The 26,972-nt window shown below is 37.7% G+C and overlaps 2 protein-coding genes across 3 annotated transcripts in view; one reads left to right on the top strand and one right to left on the bottom strand.

Annotated features, from left to right (window-relative positions):
* The window catches only part of DZIP1 (DAZ interacting zinc finger protein 1), a 36,466-nt gene extending 13,700 nt beyond the window's left edge, over positions 1 to 22,766 (top strand). Inside the window, exons 9-18 of the mRNA XM_058825591.1 lie at positions 1,379 to 1,427; positions 2,717 to 2,776; positions 11,708 to 11,853; positions 12,141 to 12,336; positions 14,810 to 14,939; positions 15,118 to 15,168; positions 15,976 to 16,178; positions 16,520 to 16,650; positions 20,326 to 20,497; positions 21,239 to 22,766. Of these exons, the coding sequence (XP_058681574.1) occupies positions 1,379 to 1,427; positions 2,717 to 2,776; positions 11,708 to 11,853; positions 12,141 to 12,336; positions 14,810 to 14,939; positions 15,118 to 15,168; positions 15,976 to 16,178; positions 16,520 to 16,650; positions 20,326 to 20,497; positions 21,239 to 21,321 (1,221 nt within the window). The 3' untranslated portion in view covers positions 21,322 to 22,766. The remainder of the gene's footprint in view (positions 1 to 1,378; positions 1,428 to 2,716; positions 2,777 to 11,707; positions 11,854 to 12,140; positions 12,337 to 14,809; positions 14,940 to 15,117; positions 15,169 to 15,975; positions 16,179 to 16,519; positions 16,651 to 20,325; positions 20,498 to 21,238) is intronic.
* The window catches only part of CLDN10 (claudin 10), a 55,403-nt gene continuing 50,671 nt past the window's right edge, over positions 22,241 to 26,972 (bottom strand). For both annotated transcript variants that reach the window (XM_058821765.1, XM_058821756.1), the window contains exons 4-5: positions 24,136 to 24,243; positions 22,241 to 23,427 (exon numbers count right to left, since the gene is read on the bottom strand). In XM_058821765.1, the coding sequence (XP_058677748.1) occupies positions 23,313 to 23,427; positions 24,136 to 24,243 (223 nt within the window). In that variant the 3' untranslated portion in view covers positions 22,241 to 23,312. The remainder of the gene's footprint in view (positions 23,428 to 24,135; positions 24,244 to 26,972) is intronic.

The following is a 26,972-nucleotide window of genomic DNA, read 5'->3' as shown; positions in this document are numbered from 1 at the left end:
CCCTGTGGGTGGTTGGGCACTGGAACAGGCTCCCCAGATAACTGATTGTGGCACTAAGATTGTCACAGCTCTTGGCACGTCTGGACAATGCTCTTAGGTTTAAGTTTTAGGTAGTCCAATGCGGGAATTGGACTTGATCCTTGTAGGTTCCATCCAGTGTGAGATAGCCTGTGATTCTATGTTTGGAAATTAATTGTTTTTGCCTAAAATAAGGTTTTGTTGAAACATAACTATAGAATTTTAGAGATGATTGATGGGGGAAGATCTGAGTAGTCTGGAGTTTAGACTATGGCATGATTGTGGCCTATTTCTCTATAAGATGGTGCATTCTTTGTAAATCTAATTTTACACATTTTGCTTGAGATTAATGTTAAACTTATACTTAAGTTATGGAAAGAAACTTATAAAATATATAAACTTATACTTAAAGAAGGGAAAGACAAATAATAGCTTTTACATCTCCACCTTCACAAATTTTATAGCTGGAGAAATGGAGGACAATCATAGATGAATTTCCTTCAATCAAGTGACCTTTGGAAAGATAGCAGTATGACCACAGATGTATAATAGGTTCAGAGGAGTCCAAATTTGGTGTTTGTGAAATACAGTTGTGCAGATCAACATTCTCAATCCCTGCAAAATAGAAGGGCTTGAGAAATAGCCAACACTTTTGCAGAATCCATACTTAATGGACAATGAATAGAGGTACTACTGGCTATAACCAAACTAATAAATAAAAGAGGATCAGGGTCCAATATCTTGTGTCAGCTCCATCTGACAGTGGCTATGTATTTGAATGAATTGTGTTCTTCTCTTTGGGGAATTGGAGTGCAGAACATTGTTTTAGTGATACAGGATTCACAAGTTTCCTGTTTTCTATATATCACATTACAGACAGCGTGTTTCCTTTACTCTGTTAGTTCAGTGCTTGTCAATTACTCTTGTTAGTTCAGTTCAGGGGTGTCAAATAGGTAAACCTGTAAAGCAGAGAGGAGAACTGTTTATGCATTTAAAATTAATGCGCAATTAAACACTCCAGTGTTTCCCTGTACTGGAAGCCAGGCTTGCAAAATGGGGTATGAATTGCTGAGGAGGAAAGTATTGAAACTCTTAAGTGCTGAAGTGGCCCCTAGGTCTGCTCTCATTTGACTTAATAACAAGAAGTACAAAGAGTGATCATTAAGACAACACAAAAACATTTATTAAGCATGAACAAAATATATATTTAACACAGAAGTAGTATTTTTCTCCCCAAATCCTAACCCATAATTTCTCTTATGGAATAGTACTGAAACTAGGTATTTCATGCTAAATGCTCATTCTAGATATTGATCATTAACATTTGTATCTATTAATGTATCTGTGTTTTCTCCATTAGATAAGAGAATTGTCTGTGAAACCACCTCCAAGTGTTAAAACATATGATGGTGAGTACAAACTGTAAGAAAAAACAGACTTAGTTTCTGATTTCTGCAGCCTGGCTGAAACAAGTATAGACATCAACTTGACTAACAAAATACTGAAATAAAATCAGTACTGGAAATGTATTTGTTTTTCACAGGGTACCTACCTGTTTCAATGCCACAATTTACAAAGAACATGCTTGGTAGCTGTAAAGACTTCTAATGTACAAAGTTGATTGCTTGAGTAGTGAAGAGATGTAAAATAGAACAACTTTATTTTGTATTATGTAAAAAACTTCCAGATTTGCTTTATGAAGTATAATTTTAATTGATTTTCTTTTCATACTTCACTGTCCTTAGGCTGCAGAACTCACAAAAGGGAAAATACTGAAAGAATAGACAAAACTGATTAACTTGTCAATTAAGACACAGATGTTCAAAGAATGTTAAGAACTCTTATATTTTTGTCTGTGCAATACATTAACATCTGAAGTCTATTACAAATAGCTAAACCCGATAGTAGTGTTTCAGGATATTGTCCTGCACTGCAAACACCCATATGGGTTAATGCTGCATTTGCACTTACTTGAAGTAAGTTTTTTGCAATAGGTGATGACCGCTGAATTAATTCTGATCCCAGTTTGGAAACCATTTTTCTGTATTAAGACACTGGCTTGAACTGAGTCAAAGAGCAGGGAGTAGGTTCAGATTGAGGAAGGCTATATGGCTTTTCAGCTCTAGCTGGTCATATTCATTCACACTGAAGCACAGACAAGTAAAAGTCCATGGCAGATTTGCTCCTAGCCCCAAGCTGATCTGAGCAATGTAGGATTGAAGCTTAATTCACTCCAAGGCTACACCCTATACGCAATCTATAGATGTATGAGTGTTTGCACTCATTGATGTCACTTGTGGATGCTGCAGATCCTCTCTGGGGAATACAAGCCCTGGGCAGGCTGGTCTTGACTAAGTAGCTTTGGACCAAGACTTCTTCCCTGTGACACAAAGGCAGCATGCACTCATGACCAAAAAAATGATCATGTTCTAGTCCTGCGATGATTTAGTTAGAAAAGTAGTTTCTTTTCCTGATTCTGGAAGCGTTAAAAATGCTAAGCATACATAGAGATGTACTTTTATGTAGTGAAGGAACAGTTTTTACTTTGTAAATGTTTTGTTTATTTTTTGCCCATTAATGTAAAAAAATAACTGATTTATAAATATGATTAAATATTGCTATATTTAAGAATCTGTATTTGTCTGCTATTGTTTACAATAATACAATTATTTTTTTTTTTACTATTATGTTATTTTAGTGAACACTCCTGTAGAGCGTCTTCAAGAATCTAAACCAACTCCATCAATTCCTCCTCCTGGTAAGTTTTTTTGATAGGACCTTACTTTCCAATCTAGCCCTTGCTTTTCTCAGATCATAGGTTTGTCAAATCATTTGTCAAATCGTTTCTCAGATCATTTGCTTTTGTCAAATCATAGATCTAAGAGTAGTTGTATAGAAAGAACCTAATTTCTATGTCAGAGTTGAGAATTTCTATGAAATAATTATAAGGATCTTCTCAGTAGGATAATTATACTACTGAGAAGAATAAATGAAAAACAAATGAAAATAATCTTAGAATATTTCCTAGAATAGTTATATAATTGAAACAGTTAGATGAAATATATTGAGGAAGAAATTTGTGTTTTCTAATGGAAAATATGCTTATACTGGATAGGTACATTATATGCATAAACTGGATAGGTACATGCATCTACTAGAGTTTTTATAGGGAAACGTGGAGATATTTCTTTGCAAGTCTTCAAATACTGTATGTTCCATGTGACTTCAAATGGCAAGGAGTAAAAATACAGAAGAAATAATCAAAGTAGGCACTTATCCTGTCCTAGTTCTTCCACAGTATACCTGAGGTTACATATAGATCATTATTTAGGTATTTTAACTTGTGGCACTGTGGTATCCTTTAGAAGGGGAGGGGGGCAAGGGAGCTATATTTACATTGTTTTGTGCCTTGTTTTGTGAAAATAGTTTTGTTTTTTAATCAGTTTGCAAATTAATGGAGAGTTTTGTTACTATACCAATATTCTGTGATCAACTAATTCTTTATTTTCCTTTTAAGTAATGAAAAACAAGCAAGCAAAATGTTTAAAAACAGTTTACTGATTTGAATTGTAGTTGAATTTTTTTTCTAATTATTTCTCTTAGTTTTTAAGCCTGTCACAGGGAGACTAAATGGAATTTGTCTGTGAAAAATGTAGATAATTTTTCTTTTTCAGCAAATACAAAAAGTTTTGAAAATGTCTCTGTGGAGAAAGGGCATTATGTACCAAGCTTTCAATGAGTTGATGAGGAATGAAAAACTCATGTAGTGCTCCTTTTCAACTATGTGTTATGACAAGAATTAGTTTAAAAAGGAAAAATGATTGTTTTATTGCTAATTATTCTATGGCAACATTATTTGAAAAATACAGAGTTTTTTTCTAAACTATGCAAGGTTTAGTAGTTCATTGCTTGTAGCTTCCTAAGTTCAACTATATGGATGAATATTGTGTAGACAAAAGTAATAGTGTATGAAGTATAGAGAATTAGGGATAGCATTTTGAACAATTAATTCATTTTCATTTAAGCCAGCCTCATTACACCAGAACAGCAGTTCTGGTTCTGGCTAAGAAGTCTCACAGCACATATTTTAGCAATTGCCCTGAATTTAAGATTTAATTTTTATGAAGATTATTGCTGCTAAAGACTTACCCACCAAGCTCGTCAATCATTTTGCATTTGCTTTCATTTGTACTGAGCACAGTTCCTGAGGAACAGTCCTGTGAACATTAGTATTTTTTGTACTCTGACAATTTAATGATTTAGCTCATTCAGATCTTTCATAGTTTCTTGCTGCTTCAAATATGAATTTTGTGACATCTTGTGAAACTTCTCAAGATAGAAAAGGCTATTCCTGCCATTGATACATAAAAGATTCACCATCAGTTTATTATGAAACCTCAAAGAAGGTGTTCCCTTCAGATTCCTTTGCTGATTACTATTTTATTTATCTCTGCAGGTCTCTCTGTCTGTCCCCTTTCTTCCCTTCTGGATTGTTTTTTAAACTTGCCTTACCTAATTTTCTGGAGGTTAGCAGAAGTTATGGTGTCTTTCCCGAAGTTTTCAGGATTCCTCAAGGGATTGACTTTCTGAATTAAGACATCATGACTGCATCTCATGCCTTTATGAAAAGGAAAGCACTTCCTGGTAACTTCTGTAGACAAATTTATTTAGCACAGATCATCTTATAATTGCCTGCATATAAAATATCTTCTTTTTTTTTTTAATTAATTCTAGAAAAGGCTCTCTAAGGTGAACTTAAGTACACTTTTCAAAGCCACTCAGATGCTTTTGCATCCTAGTATTCATTCTGCACATCTTAAATCTGTGTTATGAAAAGATACCCAAGTTGCAAATGTGAGTTATCCTAGGTGTAAAGTAGGAGAATGACTATGTTAGTCTGATGTTTTTGTGTTAATATTCCTGACTTCTTGTGAGAGCTAGTAGAGCTCCTTGAATGCCATTCTGGCTCAACATTCTTCTGTCCATTTCTGAGCTACCTGTAGGGTTTTGTGCAGATATAACTTAGGTCTTGCTTTCAGATATTACTTCAGTCTCACAAAAAGGCAACAGATTAATTACAATTTATTTTTAAGCAATATTTTAAAATTAGGCCTTGGCTTCTCTAGTACTCTTGAAATGTTGATACTTGTTCAATATTTAGTCTTTGTTAGGTCAATAAGATTAGGTGGAATTGAAGACAGTAGTTAAAAGGCAAAGCTACCAATTAGGTTGTTCATTAAAACCTGTGTCTCTGCAGACATGGTGTGGACACCAAGGCTCAGCTATCACTAGGGACATAGCTGAAGCATCTGAGGAAAATTAGGTTAAAGTACTTACTCTTTCTAGACAGTAAACAGAGAAAAGGGGCACCTTCAGAGTTTGGTTCAGCTGAACTCAGATCTGAATGCTCTTTGAAGTTGCCTGTGTCCCTTCGATGACAGTAGGAGGAGTCTGAGGTGACTGGGTTCCTAACTTAGGGGCCTCAGGTAAGTGTCAAAAAAATCATACTTAGGAATACTGGTTTAAAATTAATATTTCTGCTGCTTATGTACAGTATGTGGCTTTCTATTGATCAGTTAGGAGAAAAAATATATTAAGTGCATTAATTGAAAAACAATTACAGGTGTCACAGATTAGGTCTGGCAGCTCTTTGTATGTGTAATTTGAGTATAAATTTAAGGAGCATGAAATAAGTGTAGCCATGGCCTACATTTTACATTTTTTCCTAGGTTGTTACATTGCAAGTGCAAAGTGCTTACTGTAGATGACACTACACCATAGATAATTTTATTGCTTCTGTTCAGGCTAAAAGTTTTTTAGCATTTAATATTTCAACATAAATAGATCGGATTTCATCTTTAAATGTTGGCCAGAAGACTGCTTTTCCAATAGTACTGTCAGAATATTTTTAACTTGTACATAAGAAGAGACAAAAATATATTATATGCATGAAACATACACAGCCTGAATCCTTCATTATTGTTGAATATATTTTCCTGTTCCACCTGTGTAGAAATTGTCTTCAAATACTCTTTAAAACAGGTATTTAATTATTTCTTAAAGTATGCTGGGCACATAATTTTTCAGTTATCCACTGAAAAATTAAGGTAACCTGTACTTTTGATACATGTCATCTGTGTCTCCACACATATTAGCTGGCAGAAGAGATACTCTGGAAGATATGGGATGATAGACACACCTCTGCTGGCCTTAATGATGGCTGGAATATTTGCTGATATTTAGTATGTGATGATAGATGGCCAGAAGAAGCACATCTCTGATAAACATAAGGAGAGGACTCCTTAAGGGGGGTCATCTCCACACCTGTCTGTAAACCAGAGTAATGGCTTTTCTTAAATGTGATTCCATTGTGATGTTTAATAGATATCTCTTAGAATATGTGTACAGTGAAGAGAAAGAAAAGGCTGGTTTACATAAGGGAAGTTATTGTTTCCAGGTGTTGCACTCCCTCCTGCCTTAGCATTTGATCTCTTCTGTTACCGTGCAGTGAACAACATTATTACACATGACAGTAATGCATCTTAGGTCTGCTCATGCAACTGTTCTTAGTAATTCCTGGTTTTTCATTTCCTCTATTTCTGGTACACTGTGGAAGAGAAGCATGTACCTTTATGCCTGATCAGCAGACCATTTTCAGGTCTGAGTTCTGGGGACTGGGATTTTCCTGTTACATTAAATCACTTGGCAAGGGCTTGTGCAGAGATGAGTCAGCCCCTTTAAGCAGAGAGCATTTGAGTAAAGTACAGGTAAAACAAGCATAGATTAAATCCAACTACACAACAACTGCCTTACTGATTGAAAAGTCCAGCCAAGAAACTCAGAAGCCTCAGTGCCCATGCAGCTTAATTAAATCTTCCTAGAACATTTAATCTGTGCTTTAGGCTCTGTCCTTCTAAACAGACACATTTCAGGCATTTGGGAATGATTCCAAACTCTGTCTGAACACTGTTTTGGAGGATCTTAATTGGTGAAGGGCAGCAGTGTGCCAGGAGCAGTAGTGTGGAGGGTCATGTTCCAGTGCCCAGGAATGCTCTGGCCATGGTAAATTTTACAGCCTTAGAGATTAAAAGACCAGAAGCCCATTTGTCTCTCAGAGTTTTGCTTTTAAATAAGTTGTCCTAAGATACTTGATATTTGCATCTTGTTAATGATTTGTGATGGTATAAGAAGCATTTTTTTAAAACTTCTTATTTAGTGCAAGTTCTGTGGGAGCAAATATTAAGTCTGCTAATTGGCTTGGAAAAGCAGGTGAGAAGCTGAATATCACCACAGGCATGGAAAGCATGGGGAGACAAGCTCTCATACCCAAGCATTTATGCCACCAGATTTAATCCCCTTAACTTGGGGAATACTGGAGATGTGGCAGTGTCACTTAGCCCCAAATGCTCGTTTCACTGTGATTACCTGTCACAGACATCCATGTTTGTACCTGGTGTACAAGAAATGCCAAAGAACATCTTCATGCAGCATCACTCCTCCCCTTCTACCCATAGAGCATAACAACCATTTACAGTGCAAGAGGTTTTTTTCGTGAAGGATGGGGAAAATGCATGTAGGCCCAAAATACTGACCCATAAATTGTTTTCTCTTATAATGCCTGTAGTTGGATGCTGAAAGTACAGTTTGCATACCTGTTTTTATTGTAAACCCTACAGGACACTCAAGTTCTAGTTTTCATTGATAGCAATTAATGTGGAGAAGGTGAATATTAACATTTTAAAAACCTGAATTGGTCTACGTATAATCATTTTCAAGCATGTCTTATAAGTTAATAAAGTAAATAAACTGTAGTCTGACTTCATTTTTTGTGAAGCAAATTGTACCTGACAGCCTATAAAATGATAAATTCATTGTGTTTAGGAAGCTGTTTGCAGCACAGACATTTCCAGAATTCTTAAAAACACATGATAATACTGACTCTTACTCACTTAGAGTGATTGAAGATTTTTGAAATTGGTTTATTGGGAATTATCTCATATATATATATATATATATATACGTGTGTGTATATATATATGTTAAATCTCTTGCATGTATGGACTCAGTACTTAACTCTCTGGAATAGTGAGTTAATATATTTTTCTATATATTTTTGAGGTTTACTTTGTCCATTTCACTTGTCTTTTTTAAACTTATAGTATAAAATTGGACATAAACAGTATTTTTAAATGCATCTTTAAAAAATTATTCTTATGAGAAATGAACATCAATATTGATTTATGTAATCCTGGGTGGCCCTGTCATTGTAGATATCTAAAACTACCCTACCTGGCCTACCTGGTGCCATTCCAGAAGTTGTGTGATGTATCAGTCAGCCTTGCACTGACAGCTTAAAACTCTGATATATCTGGGATGACACCATACACCTGTGTTTGGACAGCAGAATCACTCCTGAAGTGACTATTGTATTAGGGTCTCCTCTACAAAAATGTACCCCTGAGGCACTGAAGAGTCATGTTGCAGTGGGTTTGTGATGGTTAAGCAGGTTGTCAGCAATCAAGAAAGTTGACATCGGTGTGGTGGGGTTTTTTTTCTGACTTTCCCTCTCTGGACCTTGACCTTTTTCTGTCCTTTTTTCTGGTGTTCCTCTTCTTCCTCATTATTAGAGCAGGCACCCTTGGTGCATATGTTGGAGCCCATAGAGGAGCTTTCAGAAGAGGAAAAAGGTAATGACTGATTCAGCTCAAAATATGCTGGCATGTGTTTCTTGAAAACAAAAAATATTATTTGATGCCTACAGTGTTTTTCATTGTATTTCATTATATTTGTGTGATTTGGCTGGGAATATTGTTTGTGTCAGTCTCCTGTTTGCTATTGCTTATAAATATTATGATTTCCTTATCCAAGTTCAATGTTTTTATGAAAATCTGGCTAATTTCTTTAAAGCAGTCACATGTCCAAAGGGATTTGAACTAGGCAGAGCAAAAATGATGGGGAAATGCCCCTGACTAGGAAATTTTGGGTGCTGACACTATTGCAATATGAGCTCACTCCCTTTTTAAACTCTGCATAAGAGGATAAAGAGTTCAAGTGGAAGGAAGTTGATGGTGGAGGTTGGAGCTGCCAGCTTTCATGAATGCATCACAGATGCTTTTACAAGCAATCTGACTTGCACCTACCCATAAGGAGCCACAGCTCCAGCCAGGGCTGTGCAATTCAGAATAAAGTTACATAGCCCAGCATTGGCAGCTGTTGTGCCTCTTCTGAGGAGACCTTGGAGAAGGCCACATTTACACTGACAGAACAGAAAGCACTGTCTCATCCTGCATTTTGTTCTCCTGAAGGCAGCTAATAGTGAAACACCAAATAAAAATCTCTTCTGTGTGTGAAAATCAAAATCAGTCTTGAACCCTACAGCCAGTGGGTTTAAATTTCAAAGGAATGATGCTGTTTTGAAGACAAAATCATTGTTTGAATATGTCTGTGTGTTGGGATGTTTCCCCAGGGAAAATCCAGTGCCTCTGAACAATCTGAAATAAAGACTGTTTGCATTTTTGCCGTTCCTTCTGCTGTTTCTCTTGCTTGCCATCTTCTCTCTTGATGGATTGTCTTTGTTTCTTCTGCTGTGCCTAAAGGCATTGCCTGAAGTGCATAAGAGAAAAGAAAGAATGCAGTCTGAAAAGATAGACCAAGATTTTTTTGGGTTTGATGACAGTCGTTTGTAAGGGAGAGTGTGAAAATTCTTGACTCAGAACATCATTTTCTAGGATTATGTAGGAGCTGAGACAGTGGACCAGATGTAAGGTCCCTTGTCTCAAAAGTTAAATCTAGTATTTGGGGATGAGTAAGAACACAGTTCCTTAAATAATTGCTCTGGCAAAGAGGATTTGGCTTGAGTTAATTAGCAAGAATTAATATTGTCATTAATTAGGATAATGCTAGGTAGTCTTGTTACCCTTGTTAGTATTTAGTAATTAGGAATTTTAAAATGAGTTTAAATATATCTATTTTTTTGTAAGGATTAACCTTGGAAAGAGATAGGATTTTCAGAAGGCTCCTGGGAGCCTTCCCCTTTAAAATGTCTAATTTATGGGGTTTTGGGAAGATTTGGTACTGCATAACGCCATCTTGTCCTGAATGGGGATAGTCAGATAGCCCTGTGTTTCCTCAAGACCAATTGTTTGACTCTTCTAGGACTGAGTTCCCCAGATAAATCAGTTTTAATGTCATCTCTGTCAGGGACTGAGTTGTCCACACAGTTCCCAAAACTAGATGAGATTTCAGCCTGATTATATCCTCTTCAACACAGATCTAGTAGTATGGCAGATGGACTCTCAGTTTTCATTGCCTATAGTTCTTTCCAGGACCCCATGGGAAGCCAGTTTCTCAAAACTGCCTAATATGTCATTTGTGCATCTTGAGACTTTTTTGTCTCCTCTTTAGGGTGCTTGTCTTTCCCTTAAAGAAAAACGAAAAGCAAATGGAACTGCTTTTTAATAAGCTGACATTGTTTACAAATAGAAAAAGAGGCACATTTAAAAAAAAACATAATATTTGAAAGTTACAATATGGAATTATGCTTTCATTCCTGTCCTTGTCTATTGGGTGGCAGATGACTTTGCTGCCCTGTAAGCCATTATGGGAAGAGACAAACTCCTGCCCAGGATTTTCCTGTTATTTCAGGGGAGTTGGGAGTGTGGTTTACAGCTTTCCTGGGATGTTTTATACCCTTAGCCAGCTCTGCTGACCACTGCCAGATAGAAGCAGCCATCATGGTTCCACAGTTTATTGCTTCATTTACTTTAAGTGACATTCAGTAAAATTTTGTCTTGCCAGTGACAGTTCACAGACAGGTTCTAAATGAGTGTGTTTTGCTTCTTTACTTTCCTGTATGACCCAATAATACTTTGGCCTAACTTAAATGTCAGTCTTCATTTTAGATGGAAGAATCTGTCTAGGTGATTCTTTATTGCTTGCATAAGAGTTTTTTATTGACATAAGTGTCATTGTTGACAACGCAAGGGAAAGAGATAGGAACTTCTTTGTCTCCTTTTAAGTATGTATGATGTTACAGACTTGCATAGAAGAAAACACAACACTGAACTTTGTCCTTGAAAGATTTTTGAAGATGGCTGTTATCCATCATGTACTTTCTGTGAAACAGTCTGCCCCAGACAAGGTTTTGTCTTTACCAAGACTTTTGAAAGTCAACCTTACTGAAATTAAACCTTTACAACTTTGTAAAGGTTTAATTTCAGTAGATTTAATTTCAGAGAACATTGTATTGTTCGAAGCTTTTCTTAAGAAAAAGTTTGTAGTATTCTTGTTCTGATTCCTGCTGGAATTCAGCTTTTCTTTGAAATACCAGATTTAGGGAACTTAAGTATCAGAAGATAGTCTCTCTTTATCAGAAGTTTTCGAGTACAATGCTAAAAGTAAAGATCTTTGTTCCCAAATATTCAGTGCTGTATCTTTACAGTGATTCTGTAATGAGCAATAAGATACTTGTGATGGTGAGTATAATGTGCAGAGGTACAAATTCCAAGTGAGCTGGCTTTTGTAAGCTAGCCCAATATTTTGAAAATTACACAATTCCAGGTAGATAAAAATGGCACATATAGGTCTATGCTGGTTCTAAAGAATGCATGCTTAAGTGCAGTTTTTAATTGTCTCATGTAATGTGGATTTAAAAAATGTCTCTTAACAGCATTTTTCCTTCTTATTTCAGAAATTGAGAAAATTGATCTAAAACCAGACAGAAGTAAGCACTATTTAATAAATGCTCTGAAGTCTGATCCTTCTTTAACTAAAGAATTGCGAGTTGTTTTGGAGCAAGCTCTGGAGGAAAAGCTGGAATCCTTGGGAATTAAAGCAGTAAGATATTGAGTTATTTAAAAGGAGGGTAATCTTTGTACCATTTTTCTTCTGTTCTCTTTCACTTGTGTACTACAGTTCTCAACCTATAAAATCCAAAGCTAAATTTCCATGTTTTAAATAACTGTTATTCCTTAACCAGGAACCTGAGGGGATGGCCATCAAATTACAGCTGTGGAGGATATGGCTACACTTGTGGGCAATGTTACCGACTTCTGTGATTTTTCTGCAAGCTTTCTGATATCTGAAGTCTAAAAGAGTGTTTACAATACAGTTTGTTTCCTTAGGGTGTTCGTGGAATATCAAGTGATCGCTTAAATAAAATTTTGCGAGCTATTGAATATGCCAGAGAACGCAAAGGGAGGCATGAGCCTGCCATTCAAGGAATTCGAGAGCGCCTTGAACGTCAAGTTGGCCTTCGGATTGAAGAGAGATCATTATCTTCTAGCAGATCTGATGCCTGTGTTCATCTTCCTGGTGAAGGTTACAGTGCATTTTGGGCCTTATTTCATTGTCTTACATTTTATAACTGCTGTTTAAAGTTTTATTTGACAACATTTCTGTATAGCTGATTTCCTGCTTTTCCATATCAACATTCTATGCAGTTATGGACAACTAAACTGTTTTGTTTAAAGAGTTCTTGACATGGTGTTTAACAGCAAATTTCTTAACTCTGGCAAGATACATAGTGTTGTCTTGGGAGTGTGGCACTTTGGCAGCAAATAAACCCCCTTGCTTCCCAGCTGGTCCTCACAGATCTGAAGGGCTGAATATGGCTGTGCTTAATTTCTGATTTTAACCAATTCAGCATTTGAAGTCTCATCATGTTCCCAGGTGCACCAGGAATGTGGGTCACAGTCTGAGTCTGGTCTTGTTTTGTGAACCCAGATTCACCAACAGTGACATCTTAGCCTCAATCCCTCTTTCCTGGCTGACTGCAGTGATGAGGGTCATCCAGCCTTTGCCTGATAACCTACCACCCCCTCGGCATGCCATCATGGCCACATAATCCCTTAGCTACACATCTCTTGGCATATCTCATGGAAGTCCCTTCATCATATATCTCATTGCTGTAGGCCTCGTTCCTACATTATCCACCCCGTGACTACAGAAACACCTTCAAGTTGGTGCCCCTATCACACCTGTTTAATGGATTTTTGGAGGGTCTCTGTAGAACAATTGCTCATACCTCTTCCCCACACCTTTCATTATAGCACACTCAGACTGTATATGTTTCTGACAGATCATTATCCACATTTTTATGTGCATGTCTATGATAAAACATATTAGAGTCAGGATTAACATAGCAACAATAGGATGAAGTAGTTTATTGAAAATTCTTCTAGCTATGAGTGACCATCTGAAGAGGGAGTCCGATCATTGATGCTGTTCATCGTCCTTCTTACTGTATTCTTAATGAAGTCCTAAGTCAAATTGATTAGTTGCTACCAGGACTGAAATTCTCTGTCAAATTCAGTGGCATTGAGGTTGCATTTCTAATTTCAGTGGGCAAAGTGCCCTCATCTCCTTCCCCTATATTTGCTACCACAGTAAATTTCCCAAGTGAGAAGTGTGGAAGAATTAATGTTGCACTCTAGTTACCGTAGTTATTAGCTTCCATAGATAGAAGTGAGGGTCTCCACCCTGCAGGTCAAGCTTGTTGATGTGTGAACCAAATTTGGTTCATGATGGCAATAGTTGCTTCTACAACAAGGATAAGGAGTCCTCAGATTATTAACTTGATCTTCAGTGAAGATGTGCTGGCATCATTCTCAGTATCATTACTGGAAAAAGAAAGCAGTACAGCTTTCGTTTGGGTTTGTCCAGACAGGTTATCCTTTAGTGGCTCAACTTCTTTAATGGCTTGGACTAATGATTAAAGTCCCTTTTCCAGCTCAGAATATCTCTGTTCTGTCTCTTTCAGTGAGTTGGGCTGAATCTCTCTGGTCCATCAGGGCCAGTGTGAAACAAGCTGCAGTGCCATGTTCTCAGCAGAATCCCATTCTGCTGTAATAGGGTCCCTGAGGTGGTTGTGGGACCAAGCTCCAGAACTGCTTCATGTGTTGCTCAGTCCACTGCCATGACTTTCCCTTTTGGAGCAAACTGTACAAGGGATGGGCAATAATAGAGAAACCAGGGATGTTTGCACCAATATCCTAAATTTCCCATTAACTGTTGCAATTCTTCTAATCTAGACAGATTCTACCTATGCTCTATTTTTCCAAGGTATCAGAAGCAGCTTCATTAATCTATCAGGCTCTGAGAAACTTAACCTCCTTTGTGCCCTTGACACTTGGATGTAGGAATGTCTAAACCTAAGGCTGTTAACCCATTCTTCCTCTTTTCTGCTGCACACACAACCTCCATGGGGCCTTCTCCACCGGGTACTGTATTGCTGTGTTGCAAAAGTGTAACTACAGCTCCCACACCGGGTGCATGAAGAGTCTGTTAACCCTAGGTCTGGTCACATTCCAAAGAGCCAGTCTATCAAAATATGTGGTTTTTTGGATTGCCAGAAGTATATATACACACATATTACACATACATATGTGTATACATACACACATGTATATATACATACATCTGTACATATATATATATTTGTATATATGTTTATAAACATTAACTTTTGGTAATTGTTTATAGCACTAACAATACTATTGCAATCACAAGCTTAATTTCCTGGATCAAAATGCTTGGCATAGCCAAGGATTAAATTCTGAAATGTGTCTGATCTCTGAGAACCCGCTGTAAAGCAAGGGGGTTTATTTTTTTTCCAAATTGCTGCACTTTTAAACCCAAATCATGGTAACTCTGAACTGCTTGGAGGAAAAGAATTGCATTTTTTCTTCTTTTTTGGTGAAACTATAATCTGCAGCATCTTTAGTTGTAGAAATTAAATGTGAAAGATATTAAATGTTGATTGTACGAATGACATAGATAACTTTTCTTGTAGAAAAACACAGGTGCCACCCATTGGGAATTTCCTCGCTTGCCACACCTCCAAAACCATCCAAGTGGTCTCCATCAGCTGCCCGCCCACCTGGACAAAGACCAATCATCCCTGACTATAGTTCTACACCAAAGTAAGAGATGCCATTCTAAAAACACTCCTCCCTCACATAACAGTACCATGGGTTTGGGGTTTTGTGGCTGATGTGAACATTTCCTCAATTGTAAGAATTGAGGAAAGAATTCACAAAACTTCCATATAAGCTTTATGCTTTCTATCAGTCTTGAAATAGCTTCTCTCATTATTTTTAGCCCCAAGAAGATTCTTGGAAGTGGAGCTTCCAGAAAGACATCTAGCATCACGTATGTTTTGTTTCCTTGCCTTTTTGAAGACAACATTTTTGTTGACATGTTTGCCACACAAAAACTATTATTAAGCTAAATTCATAAATATTGTCTGGGCTGCATACAATAATTTTTTGTTTTAAAGTGTTACTCTATTTGAGTGTGTTATTATAATCCCTGAATGATAGCATGTTGTTCTTTTGGCCTATGTATTCTTTGTTGTGGTTGAGAAAAAGATATTCAATAAGATCAATAACTTCGTTTAGTTTTTCTCTTAGATGCTTTTTTTGACTGTGTTAATAGCATTTAGAGACTTTGGGGACCTAATTTTTTTTTTTTATATTTTTATAGTGCAGCCAAAATGAAATACAATATTCCATGTTCCATTCACAACAGGTGCATTGCTTTGACACTTCCTGCACTGAAAAATTCCCACATCTAACTGTTGTCACAAGAGACTTTCTGTGGCACAGATTCCTTGACCCTGAAATTTGCTGTACCTGCTGATCCATGAAAGCCCATCTGTGTTTGCCTGGCAAGACTTGTTTTATATTGGTCTCTTGTTTTGTAAAGATGGTTGCGTAAATGGAAAGAGCCATGTGTGTGTAAGAGAGCATTTGGGATAACTTTCTGAATTTAATTAGCAGCGTGATTTCTTTTAATTTTTTCTTTTAAATAGTTAAAATTTAGGGGAGATTCTGTCATTTTGCACTAGGAAAAATGCACATTATTGGAAAGGAAAATGCAAGGAAGCTTAAACATGTATGCATTGATGCATACACTGAAAACCCAGTAAGTGCTCATGTTGCATGTGGTTTTCCTTAGAACACCACCATTCAGTTCAGAGGAAGAAGCTGATGAAGATGATATGAAACAGTCTTATGTAGCACCAGAGGCATTGCAAAAGCAGTCAAAACCATCAAGCAGCATCGTCCATGCTTTTCAGAAGCCTTTTGGCAAAAGCAATGGGGCTGGAAGGGAGGAAAATGGACCTCAAGAAACTGGAACACCTACCAAAACTTCTAAAGGTTTTTCACTGCATTTGTATATGGGTGTTGTAACAGCTGTGCATGATTTTGTATTTCATGGTAATATTTTTGTGTTAGAAAACATAGTGAAGGCAGACTACCTAGTCTTGAGTGTATATATCTATAGGTAAACACCATGTTTTTGCTAATGTATTTCTGTTAATGTATTACTTAAAGATGTGTATCATGCTCTTCTGTATAAATGCAGGAAGAGACACAATCTTTGTCTCAGAGAGACATCTTTTATTTATTTTTACTTTGTGGAAAATTTCTAGAGGGTTTACAGTAAAGTCCCTCCTTGCGAATGGAAACTGTCAATTTAATTTTTTTCTGAATTTTAGCAACAGTTATTCAAAAACTGACTAAACAAGTTGGAGAGAGTCTTTCTAACCATGGAAGTAAGAACAAACCAGCTGGAGGAATTAATGTTGCACAGGCATTTACTAAGAAAGAAGGAGTGAAAGAACAAAAGGTATCACTTTTAATATGCAGCATTATTACATTCAGTAATTGAACTATATGTATGTTGAATTTTTTTTCACGCTGAAATCATCTTGATGCTTAATTTTCCAAGATAGCTTTTGAATAACAGCTAAGTAGTCTTTTTGGGTACACCTGCACTGGTGTATAGAAAAGTGCTAGCAAGGGACCAGTGGCAAGTTATTTCATCCACAGTGCTTTTTTACCTTATACCTTGATTGGTTTGGATCAGTACAGCTCAAAGTTTGGGCATGGCATCATTCTTATCTTCTATTCCAGCAGCATAGAGAGTCCTCCTTCACTTGTTTTCCTAGTGTCTTGTTTTGATGGAGGAAAAAAGGAATTTGCATATCTAATATTTAAAAACATTATGTCTAGAGCTTTATCTAATATGGGTTTCTTAAATACATTTTAATGAGAGGACAAATTCCATTGGTCTTTGTTCTGCATCAATCCACAATCACTAACTGCTTTCAGACTGTGTCAGATCTGTTGCTGCCCATTGAGCATGGCCTGTGTTCACCAGCAGAACACTAACACAATGGATTTTTTACCCCTCAGGCTCCTAACATCCTGGTCTTCTCCTCAGTTTAGAGTTCTATAATTGGTAAACCATTCTGCTGCAATTTGGGGTCTTTGTCTGAACAGTTTTTAAAAGGAACAAAAGTTACTCCAAATGAGAAGTCAACAGCAGATAGTGATTTTATTTCAGTTTGAGTAGTTGTTACTAGATTGAAGTAGACAGGGAGGTACTAGTTCTAGCACTCAGTACAATATTTTTTCACTGAATTAGCAAATAATAATTACTGAGAATCCTGTTATCCATGATAAAACTGATACCCTAGGGTTTCCTGATTGTGAGTTAACTGAAACTCATCACTCCCCTAGAAACGGTGACACTTCTATTTCATTTTCCAGAAAGGAGTGATTGTCCTAATCAACTTTGGCCATGAGGATGGCATAATCACATTTAGCCTGTGTCCTTGTAATTGCCATTGATGACACCTATGTTGTCCATTGACTGTGTGGGTGCTGCAAATTGCACCAGACTCAAGATTATCAATGCAGACATGACTATTACAGTGCAATTTTTTATCTAGCATTATTTCCAAATTCTTTGTAGTGTCAGATTTTTCAAGAATACAAAGTGCTCACAGTTAAACTGGCAGGATGATTTTGTAGGGATCTTTAGATGGTGAGCCATTGTGTTCAGGAATCTAGGCTTCAAGGGCAAAGACCTGTAGCAAAATAAATCTCAAAACCTATCTTTTAAAAATGCCATGGTTTTCATTGATAATCTCCCTTCCCACATCTCTCAAGCCCCTGAACCTTAAGGCAAGTATTGAGGGAATGAAATCCCTCCTATTGTAGAAGGTTGAGTTTGAGACCCCCAGAGTAGCCTGAACTTATATAAATCCATGGGACCCAGTGAGATTCTTCCCAGGGTCCTGAGGTTGTTATAGTTGCCAAGCCATTCTTCCATAATAATTGAAAAGTCATCACAGCTGAGTGTAGTCTCTGATTGAAAAGAGGAAAATAAATCCATTTAAAAAAAAAAGTAAGAAGAAGAACTGTGGAATTACCTACTGGCCTGTTAATATTACTTCTGTGCCCAGAGAGATCATGGAACAGACAGAAAATTAGACTATAATGAGAAGCCAGTAGGTTTTGATTAGATACTGGGAATAAATTCTTTACTGTGAGGGTGGGGAGGCACTTGTTGGAATTTATAAAGTTAGAAGGTTTTTAGGAAATGGTTAAAAAAGTATAGGCTTCAGACTGAAGTTTTGTTAGCATTGTAAATACAGCAGAAAAGTTTTCCAAGCAGTAGAGCCTACGTGACAAATAACAATAGGCCTCTGTAGAATTGGCTTATGGATGGCAACAAGGTTGCTCAAAACCCCCTCCAACCTGACCTTGAACACTTCCAGGGATGGGGCATCCACAGTTTCTTTGGGTAACCTGAGTTCAAGGTCAGGTTGGAGGGGGTTTTGAGCAACCTGGTCTAGTGGAAGGTTTTCCTGACTATCATGGGGGAGTTCAGCTGCATGATCTTTGAAATCTCTTCCAACCCACATCTTTCCATCACTTTATGAAAAATATTGTTGCCATGATTCATTTAGAATACATTGTGTCCCTGATGTATCCTGTATGGACACCATGAGTTCAGAATACCATACTTATGAAACCAGGGCAGGCAGTGCTGCTTTTTTTCTGCAGTCTTTACAGAAGAACCATCTTGTATACTTTGGTAATTATATGCATATATTTATGCCCATATTTATATATTTAATGTAGATGTCTTTATATAAGTCTTTGAGTTAATAAAACTGTTTAGCAGTTTTGATTGGTGCCATGTATTTACACTTGATCAAAACTGAATTCTGTTGGAAGTTGACATGTTTATCTCCATTTTTTACTTTAACAATCATTTGGGACTTCTTGAATGTTCAAGGAAACTCTTCCTCCAGCATTTCTCAATATATGTGACTGACTTTCCCATTACCACACCCTCCAAATGCAGATCATTTGAAACAGCGCAATAGTGAATTCTGGTATGTTAATAATACAGCACACTGAGCAGATCTGTCAGTTTTTGAAAAACAGTTTGCAATGTTGAACTGGAGTTATGTTGCAAGATAAGCAGTACTGGAGTCTCTTACCCACTGTTGAGACACACGACATGTTCATATTTGTTGATTTTTCTCTAGCATATACATACCTTACATTGCTTTCTAATAGCATCTGAACCTTCCTTCTGTGCAATGGAAGCACCATCTAGATCCTTACTGTAATACTGGAGACTCCAGTGAAATAAGGTTTTAGCTTTGGGAGAAAACATTGTTTGTTTTCCACAGTTAAGCTCTAAAAACAGCTCAAATCCATCGAACCACATTTGACTGAAAAATAGGGAAATGCTGTAGCTCTTCTCGCTAAAGCTGAATGAAGATACTCAGTTTTCAGGCAGATGAGGTAAGGGGGACCATGGACTCATTGCCTTCAGGTTCATCTGTCTGAATTGACTCTCATTTTGTGAACTTAGTATACAAATCCACCATTTAATTAAAATATGCTTGTACATGCTGACACTGAGCCTTGAGGGGAATGTGTATTTAAAGTTTGAGCACCATGCAGTTTTTAAAATGTTCATTATTTAATTTTATCTTTAAATAAATTAGGTTTAAATTGAAAAGGCCTTTACTGCAATATTTTTCCCTAGTTTGACTGTAGAATGCTTGTAAACTGCCACCTTGCATGTCATGTCTTTGTTTTCATGTAAGTAGTCTACATTCTAATGCTTAAATGACTTTCATCTCACTGGAATATCCCAGAAAAAATAATCCTATTTTAAGGCTGGCACATAATACCTGAAAACAGAGGTTTATGCCAAATACAGAACTGGCAGAACTTAAAATGTTTGCAGTTTCTGACTTAAAAAAAAAACCGAAACACCCAAGCCTCTTTTAGTTTCAGAATGATAACAGTGAATTAATATCATTTAGGTAATTGAATTAATGTAGATTTTAAAACTCTGATGATAGATTTCATAAAAGCCACGTGCCAATGCATTCTCCTTGAGCAGTTTCACATTGTTGAGTTTAGGAAAGAACTCAGCACAGCTTGAACAGACAAAGGAAAAATGCCTGTTTTTTCTTGTCCCTGTTAGCTCGCAGAAGCTGATGAAGATGATTGGGATATTTCATCAGTAGAAGAAGACATTTTATTGACGAAAGAGAACAGAGCTCAGAAGGCAATGACAGTTCAGAAAAACGAGCCCAGTGCTGCATCTGTGGTTCATGCATGGGGCCTTCCCAAGAAGAGTGCACCGAAGGAGGAAGGTAACGTGTTCATAAGGGACTGACCCACCTAGAGGAGGATTCAGTACAGTGTATTACACATTGTAATTCAATAGATGGTGTTTTGTAAGAAAAGAACTAGAGAACCTTTGTGTTTGGTTTCTTGCTATATAATGTTTTTATGATACTTAGTGGTACATAAACCACACACACACATAATACACAGAAATACCAACTTAAATTTGAGATTTTAAACCATAATATTATCAGACTTCAACGTCATCTTAAAAATTAATCATCTGAGGTTTTTTTTCTTCCCAAATTTAAGAGAGAAGGGAACTCACTTTGTCTTGAGAATAATAACATTTCAGGTTTGTTCAAACAATCTAACTGACTAACCAGGCTGAGATAAATATTTGAACTAGTGCTAAAGCAAAAGCCTCAATCTTATATATAATTTATATAGTAATTTTTAACCCTTAAATTTCAATGTATGTAAAGGTTAAAGCTGTGTCAGTTACATAAGGATACTTCTGGTTATTTTTGAAGGGAAGGTAAGGTTGGCACTGACTGCTTGTACTGTGCCTTGTCTTCTGTGAGAGAAACAATCTACATATTATCAACTCTTGTCATTTGCTTACTGGTTGCAATTTGGGGCTTCCTGAAGCCCAAAGGTATTTGCTCACATAGCATGTCATTTTATTTTATAGACAAATGCAAAGTAAAAATATCCCCAAAAGAGTATTAATAACTATTAATTGTTCTGTCTGTTTGTTTTAAAAGGCCTTCATGAAGCTGATAATACAAGCACGCTAAAAAGCAGCTTAGTCACTGTAACAGACTGGAGTGATTCTTCAGACATATAATTGTTCCATTCCTGATTGATTGGAGGTCCTGCTTTTGGGTTCTGCTGGGGTTCAAAATGCAGGTGAAAACATCAAATGTTTCCCAGTAACTTCTCTAATTGGTCCTGTAATAACAAGGATTACTGTTTACAGAGCTCTTGTGTCTTTCAGTCTGACTCTGAAAAAGAATGTTGAAATATGCATTAGTGGCCATGTCTATTTGGAAACAAAGCAATTCTTTCTTTTTGTGGCAGTTTAACGCCAGCCAAGCCCCACGGCAGCCACTCACTCACTCCCTCACCTGTGGAACTGGGGAGAGACTTGAAAGTAAAAGTGAGAAAACTCGTGGGTTGAGATCAAGGCAGTTTGATAGGAAAAGCAAAAGCCACACACACAAGCAAAGCAAAACAAGGAATTAATTCACTGCTCCCATGGGCAGACAGGTGTTCAGCCATCCCAGGAGAACAGGGCCCCATCAAATGTAATGGTGGCTTGGGAAGACAAAAGACAATACAAATTCTTCCTCTTCCTCCTTTTCCCCCCACTGTATATACTGTGCATGATGTCACATGGTCTGGAATATCCCTTTGGTCAGTTCGAGTCACCTGTCCCACCTGTGTCCCCTCCAAACCTCCTGTGCACCCCCAGTCCTCACTGATGTGGTGGTATGAAAAACAGAAAAGGCTCTGTGCAAGCCCTGCTCAGCAATACCAAAAACATCTCTGTTACCAACTCTGTGTCCAGCACAAATCCAAGACACAGCCCCATGCCAGCCACGGTGAAGAAAATTACCTCTACCCCAGCCAAAACCAGCACACTCATGAGTTCAGTGGTGAAAGTCTCTTACATTTCTCTGAGGTGAAGATTTTGCCTCTAATGTTTACATTAAAGATTGAAACTGGTCTTGCAAGAAACCAATGAACAGAATATACTGCAGAGTATTTCTTTATACAATCTTTAATGCATATTTTTTATATTTTATCATGAACTTTATATAAAATTGTCAACATTTTAAAGAAAATATGTCCATGTATTAAACTATTACGTTTCTACCATGGTTTACAATAAACACTAAATGAAAAGAAAAAAGCCTCAGCTCTAAAACTAATCATCATTAAATGCCTCCTATATGGGGAAGTTGGTTTGTTGTGGGTTTTTTTGTATTGGAATTCAGTCTTTGTTAGCATAAAAGGACAACAACTGGAAAAAAAATCACAATGTCAAGCCACAGTAATGAAAGCACTAACCTGCCATGGCAGAAGTACTTGACATTTCTGCTTTGTCCATATTGGCTGCCTTCTTTAAAAAAACACAGTAGTGTTTCTACTTAAATGAAGTACAAAAATAACATAAAACAAAAAGAACCTTGACTTTGTAGTTTGAATGTAATTTAGATAATATCAGATACAAAACTTTTTCTATACTGTGCCATTATTAAATAGGACTGTTCATTTTTTGTATTTACACTGTTGTCCCAAAATAACCAACTTTTATTGAAATTCCACCAGTCCATCAGTTTAAACTTCACAAAAAACCTGAGTTTGTGTCTGATTTTAGGGACTCAATCTAGAAAGCATTTTGTGATCATTTGTAATCTCTGTTCTCATTTATTGACTTGTACAAATACTCCCTCAAAAGTCATCACATTTCCATGACAGACAAAGAAAAAACACTAGCTGAATTTTTGAACCGCAGTATGCCAATACAGTGTGTATGATGCCATTCCCATAAGCAGCTGACATGACAAACTGAATTAGTAAATACCTCGTTTATTTTTTTTTCAAGAATGCAACATCAGCTCATGATTTCCAGGTATAAACTTTACAATACCAACATCAATCTTCAAATATTATATAATAAAATTTACATCAGTTTGTAAAAAGCTGCAAGTTAATATTTTTAAAAGTCATTGTCTTAGTGGTAAGTACATAGGGCTTGGGGTAGGGGGAATCACTCTGAATGAAACGTACAAAATCACATTTAAAAACGCTTTGAGTCTTCCAACAGTGCAACTAAACATAGGCGTTCTTGTCAAAGTGCTTGGGTGGGCTTTTGTCAGGGACGCTGTTGTGCACCTTTGTACGAGAAGACATCACAGATGTGGCTCCATTATAGGCATACCCCCTCCTGAAGAGAAAAAAACAACCATTTACAGCGCTTCCCACAGACAGGTGGCATCTCTGCATCCAGGCATTCTAGTAATAAAGCCAGAAGAAATGTATTTGTAGGGAATGTACCTACAAATTTCAGGGAAGGTGGCACATTCCTACTCTGTGTGGTCCCATTCTAGTTAAACATTGCCATTCCAGCTATCTCTTTGCATCTGTCTTTACACTTTCCTGTAACACATATCTCTCCTTCACAACTAAGTAAATTAGGGCCTAATGATGAAATAATTTAAATTGTGGCAGACCCTAAGTGAATAGTTATTCTCTACAGCTGTTCCTCTTTGTTATCACCCCTCTTCAGCTGCTGGAGGTCCCATTGCCACCACCACTAGCTCTGATGATCTGACATCAAAGAAACTTGTCTGTTCATGCCTGTAAAGCCACCTGACCACTTTTCCTACATCAGTGAATGTACTGTTTTGCAGCTGTAGTAAATTTATGAAACATATATATATATATGTATCACAAGTACTTGTTCTGAGCCAATAGCTTTTCTTTAATGGTGGACAAAGCATTAGCCTTACATCCCCTTACTTTCTTTTATCCACACAATCTTTTTCAGAATCTCATTACAAAGTGTTTTGAAACAGTAATCAAACTGCATACATATAGCAGGTAAAAATGCAGAGGTATTGATTTCTTTCACTAAGTAAAGTTTGTGTTTTACCTTGCAGCATTACTGTTTTCAGCTATTGAGAAGCAGAATATAATGCCACCAATTATGCAGAGTGATGCTCCAGCCCATCCAATGAACAAAGCTGCTCCTAATTCATACCTACAAGAAGCCAATAAATGTATTTAACAAAAGAGAGCATGGATTTAAGAGGGTTATTTCCAGAATAAAATAACTAAATACCGTATTTTTCTTGAATAACTGTCCATTGACACATAAATTATTCACCACAAAATCAGCAGCTTTGCCATTCACCAACGTTCTTTTCATTATTTCCTTCTGACTCAGAAGGCAAACTCTCTCCCTGCAGTACAGCTGGGCAGTGCTTCTCTCCCTGCTCAACTGGGGTTAAGGTTAGGGTTAGGTCTGGCCTTTGTGCATCTCCTCCTGGATTGCTTTGCTCTGGGGTTATGTCATTCTGTGGCCTGTTTACAGCTCCAGCTCCTCCATTTCAGTTTTGTTCCTGTTGGCTCCCAAACCAAACTGGACTGGGGCTTTTGCTGGGCCAGAGACTACAAATTCTGCCTACAACTCTCCTTAAGTTTCCCCTCTGGCTCTCAGGATCTGTCTGCCTCCATCCCTCATCATCCATACACCAGCCTGCTTAAAACATGAGGGTTTGTACATATGCATAATATACATATGGAAACACATGCAATGTATATGTATGCAACATATGCATATACATACACAGGTGTGTCTGGTATAAGCACTTGCACACACAGGTGCATGTTCCAGCATCTTTCTCCTTCTCTAGTCCCTGTGGCTGGATTCTAGCTGGAAGAAACTGCTCCCAGCACCTCCATGGGCAGAGTTCTCAGTCACCAGCAATGGTTCCCTCTGCTGCCTCAGCCAGCCACAAACTGTTTGCTGCCAGGAACTGCTCCCTTTGTCTCTGAGAGGAGACAGGGGTGCTTCAGGAGCATTTTCCCACTAAGTCCACATTTCTAAATCAACAGTAGTAAATGAAGGGAAGGAAGGGCATTGGGAAGAGATTCTTTTCTTTCCCCTCAGTGCTGAAGCTTCAAGACAAGCAGCAAAACCATGGATGCTCCTTGTCTGCTCCACACCCCAGCTCTCTGCCTGAGTACCACTCTTAAAGCATGTTAAGGATGACCTGCATTAGGTTGCAGGCCAACAGTCTCCAGAGTCTCCTATTCCTCACCTTTAGAAAACACTTGTGTGTCTCTTGCTCTTTCTCTGCTGCAGTTTCTCCTTAAGGAGACATTTATCTTTTCCAGACTTCTGGGATCCTGCACGGAAACACAGGCCCTGCTCCAGCCACAGTTACCAACCAGGAGTCTGTGCGTTCAAGCAGATGCTACTAAATTGATTTGCTGTAAACTGTGGTGAGGCAGCCAAATAAAAGCCTCTGCTTGACAGCCTGCCTGTGCAACTGCAACACTGTGTAGCTGCACTTCTCAGCTAGTTGTGAACATTTCCATGTGCACAGGCCCTAATTCCACATTACCAAAATACCTAACTGAAAATACTTGTCAGCTGTTCTGAAAAACTTGTATCTTTACAAAAGGGCACTGGAGAAACACACAAAAACAATCCAGTAAGGTGTTAGAAGATTCCAGACCATAAATCATCACTAGACCAGGAGGCACATGCAAGATCCGTGAAGAGCCCATGAGGATCAGATCCCCTCAGACTGTGAGGGGATAAAGACCCAGGGATTTTTTTGTTCAGGCTCCCTCTCTGGAGACCTGCCTCAGAACCATTCCTCAACACCAGCATGGAGCTTACAGACCTAACCCGCAATTTAAACTGCTGGGAACCATAGCTCCTTCCACCCTGGAAAACTCCTGTTTCACTTAAATATCTGTCAAACCTGTAAAGTTTTAATTCGACTTACGCTCACATTTCCAACAACCTTGCTAGAGTTTTCACATGACTCAAGGAGATTTGTGTCTCTCCGAGGATGGGGGTTTCTCTGATTAGAAACAGAGATCTACATCAGAGCTCATCACCTAAGATCCCATTATATTCAACATGCAAGAAATACACACAAAGTGCACCTGTAAAACACTCTTAAGGCATTTCTTTCATTGACCTGTAAAAGCAGATCAGAGGGACTAGCTCAGATGTGAGGTAAGCCCCCTCTGGGGACCCCTCCAACCCTCCAGGACTGCCAGAGCACACCTAAGGTACAAGGACCAGGACTAGGCTCCCCACAGAAGTTGATGCAGATCACCACACTGCTGGAGAACAGAGCTAGACCAAGATCCAGGATGGCTGTTGCAGTAACAACTTATTTGCCAAGACCATTTGCCCAGAAAGTGGGAAACACAAGCTTCCATGTTTTTATCTAACCACACAAAATTGTTGACCAGAGGCTGAGGGATTTAAGGAGACCAGGCACTATCTTCCCTTCCTGAAATTCTTCAATTGTACAGAAAAGAAATCCCGACTATATTTGATATAACTGGGTATAAAAGGGGTACCTGAGTGTTACCTACTAGCTGGGACAGAAGACATGGCCTTTGTAGTTGGCGTTATTTGACCTTTTGAAGCAACACTTGTTACTATACCACGATTAAACAGTATGGCCCTGCTTGGGGGACTGCCACACTGCCAGGTTAATGACTTGCAGAGCTGTCCTGATAGGTCTTTCTTCCACATCTTCAAACAGAGAGAACAACCTTTCTGATTTATATTGGTACTTAGGAGGAAAACTCAAGATTTTCAATTGCATATCAATGCCTATATGAGAAGTTAGTCAGATAATTTAAATTAAAGATAGTAAAGAAGGCTGGAGGGAAATCCTGATGGTTGCCACAAGGTGCTGAATATCTTGTGCCATTTGTTTCCCACTAACAGTATCT

This window comes from Ammospiza caudacuta, chromosome 2, assembly GCF_027887145.1.
Source record: "Ammospiza caudacuta isolate bAmmCau1 chromosome 2, bAmmCau1.pri, whole genome shotgun sequence".
Lineage (NCBI taxonomy): Eukaryota > Metazoa > Chordata > Aves > Passeriformes > Passerellidae > Ammospiza > Ammospiza caudacuta.
This window is presented reverse-complemented; position numbering and strand designations above follow the sequence as displayed.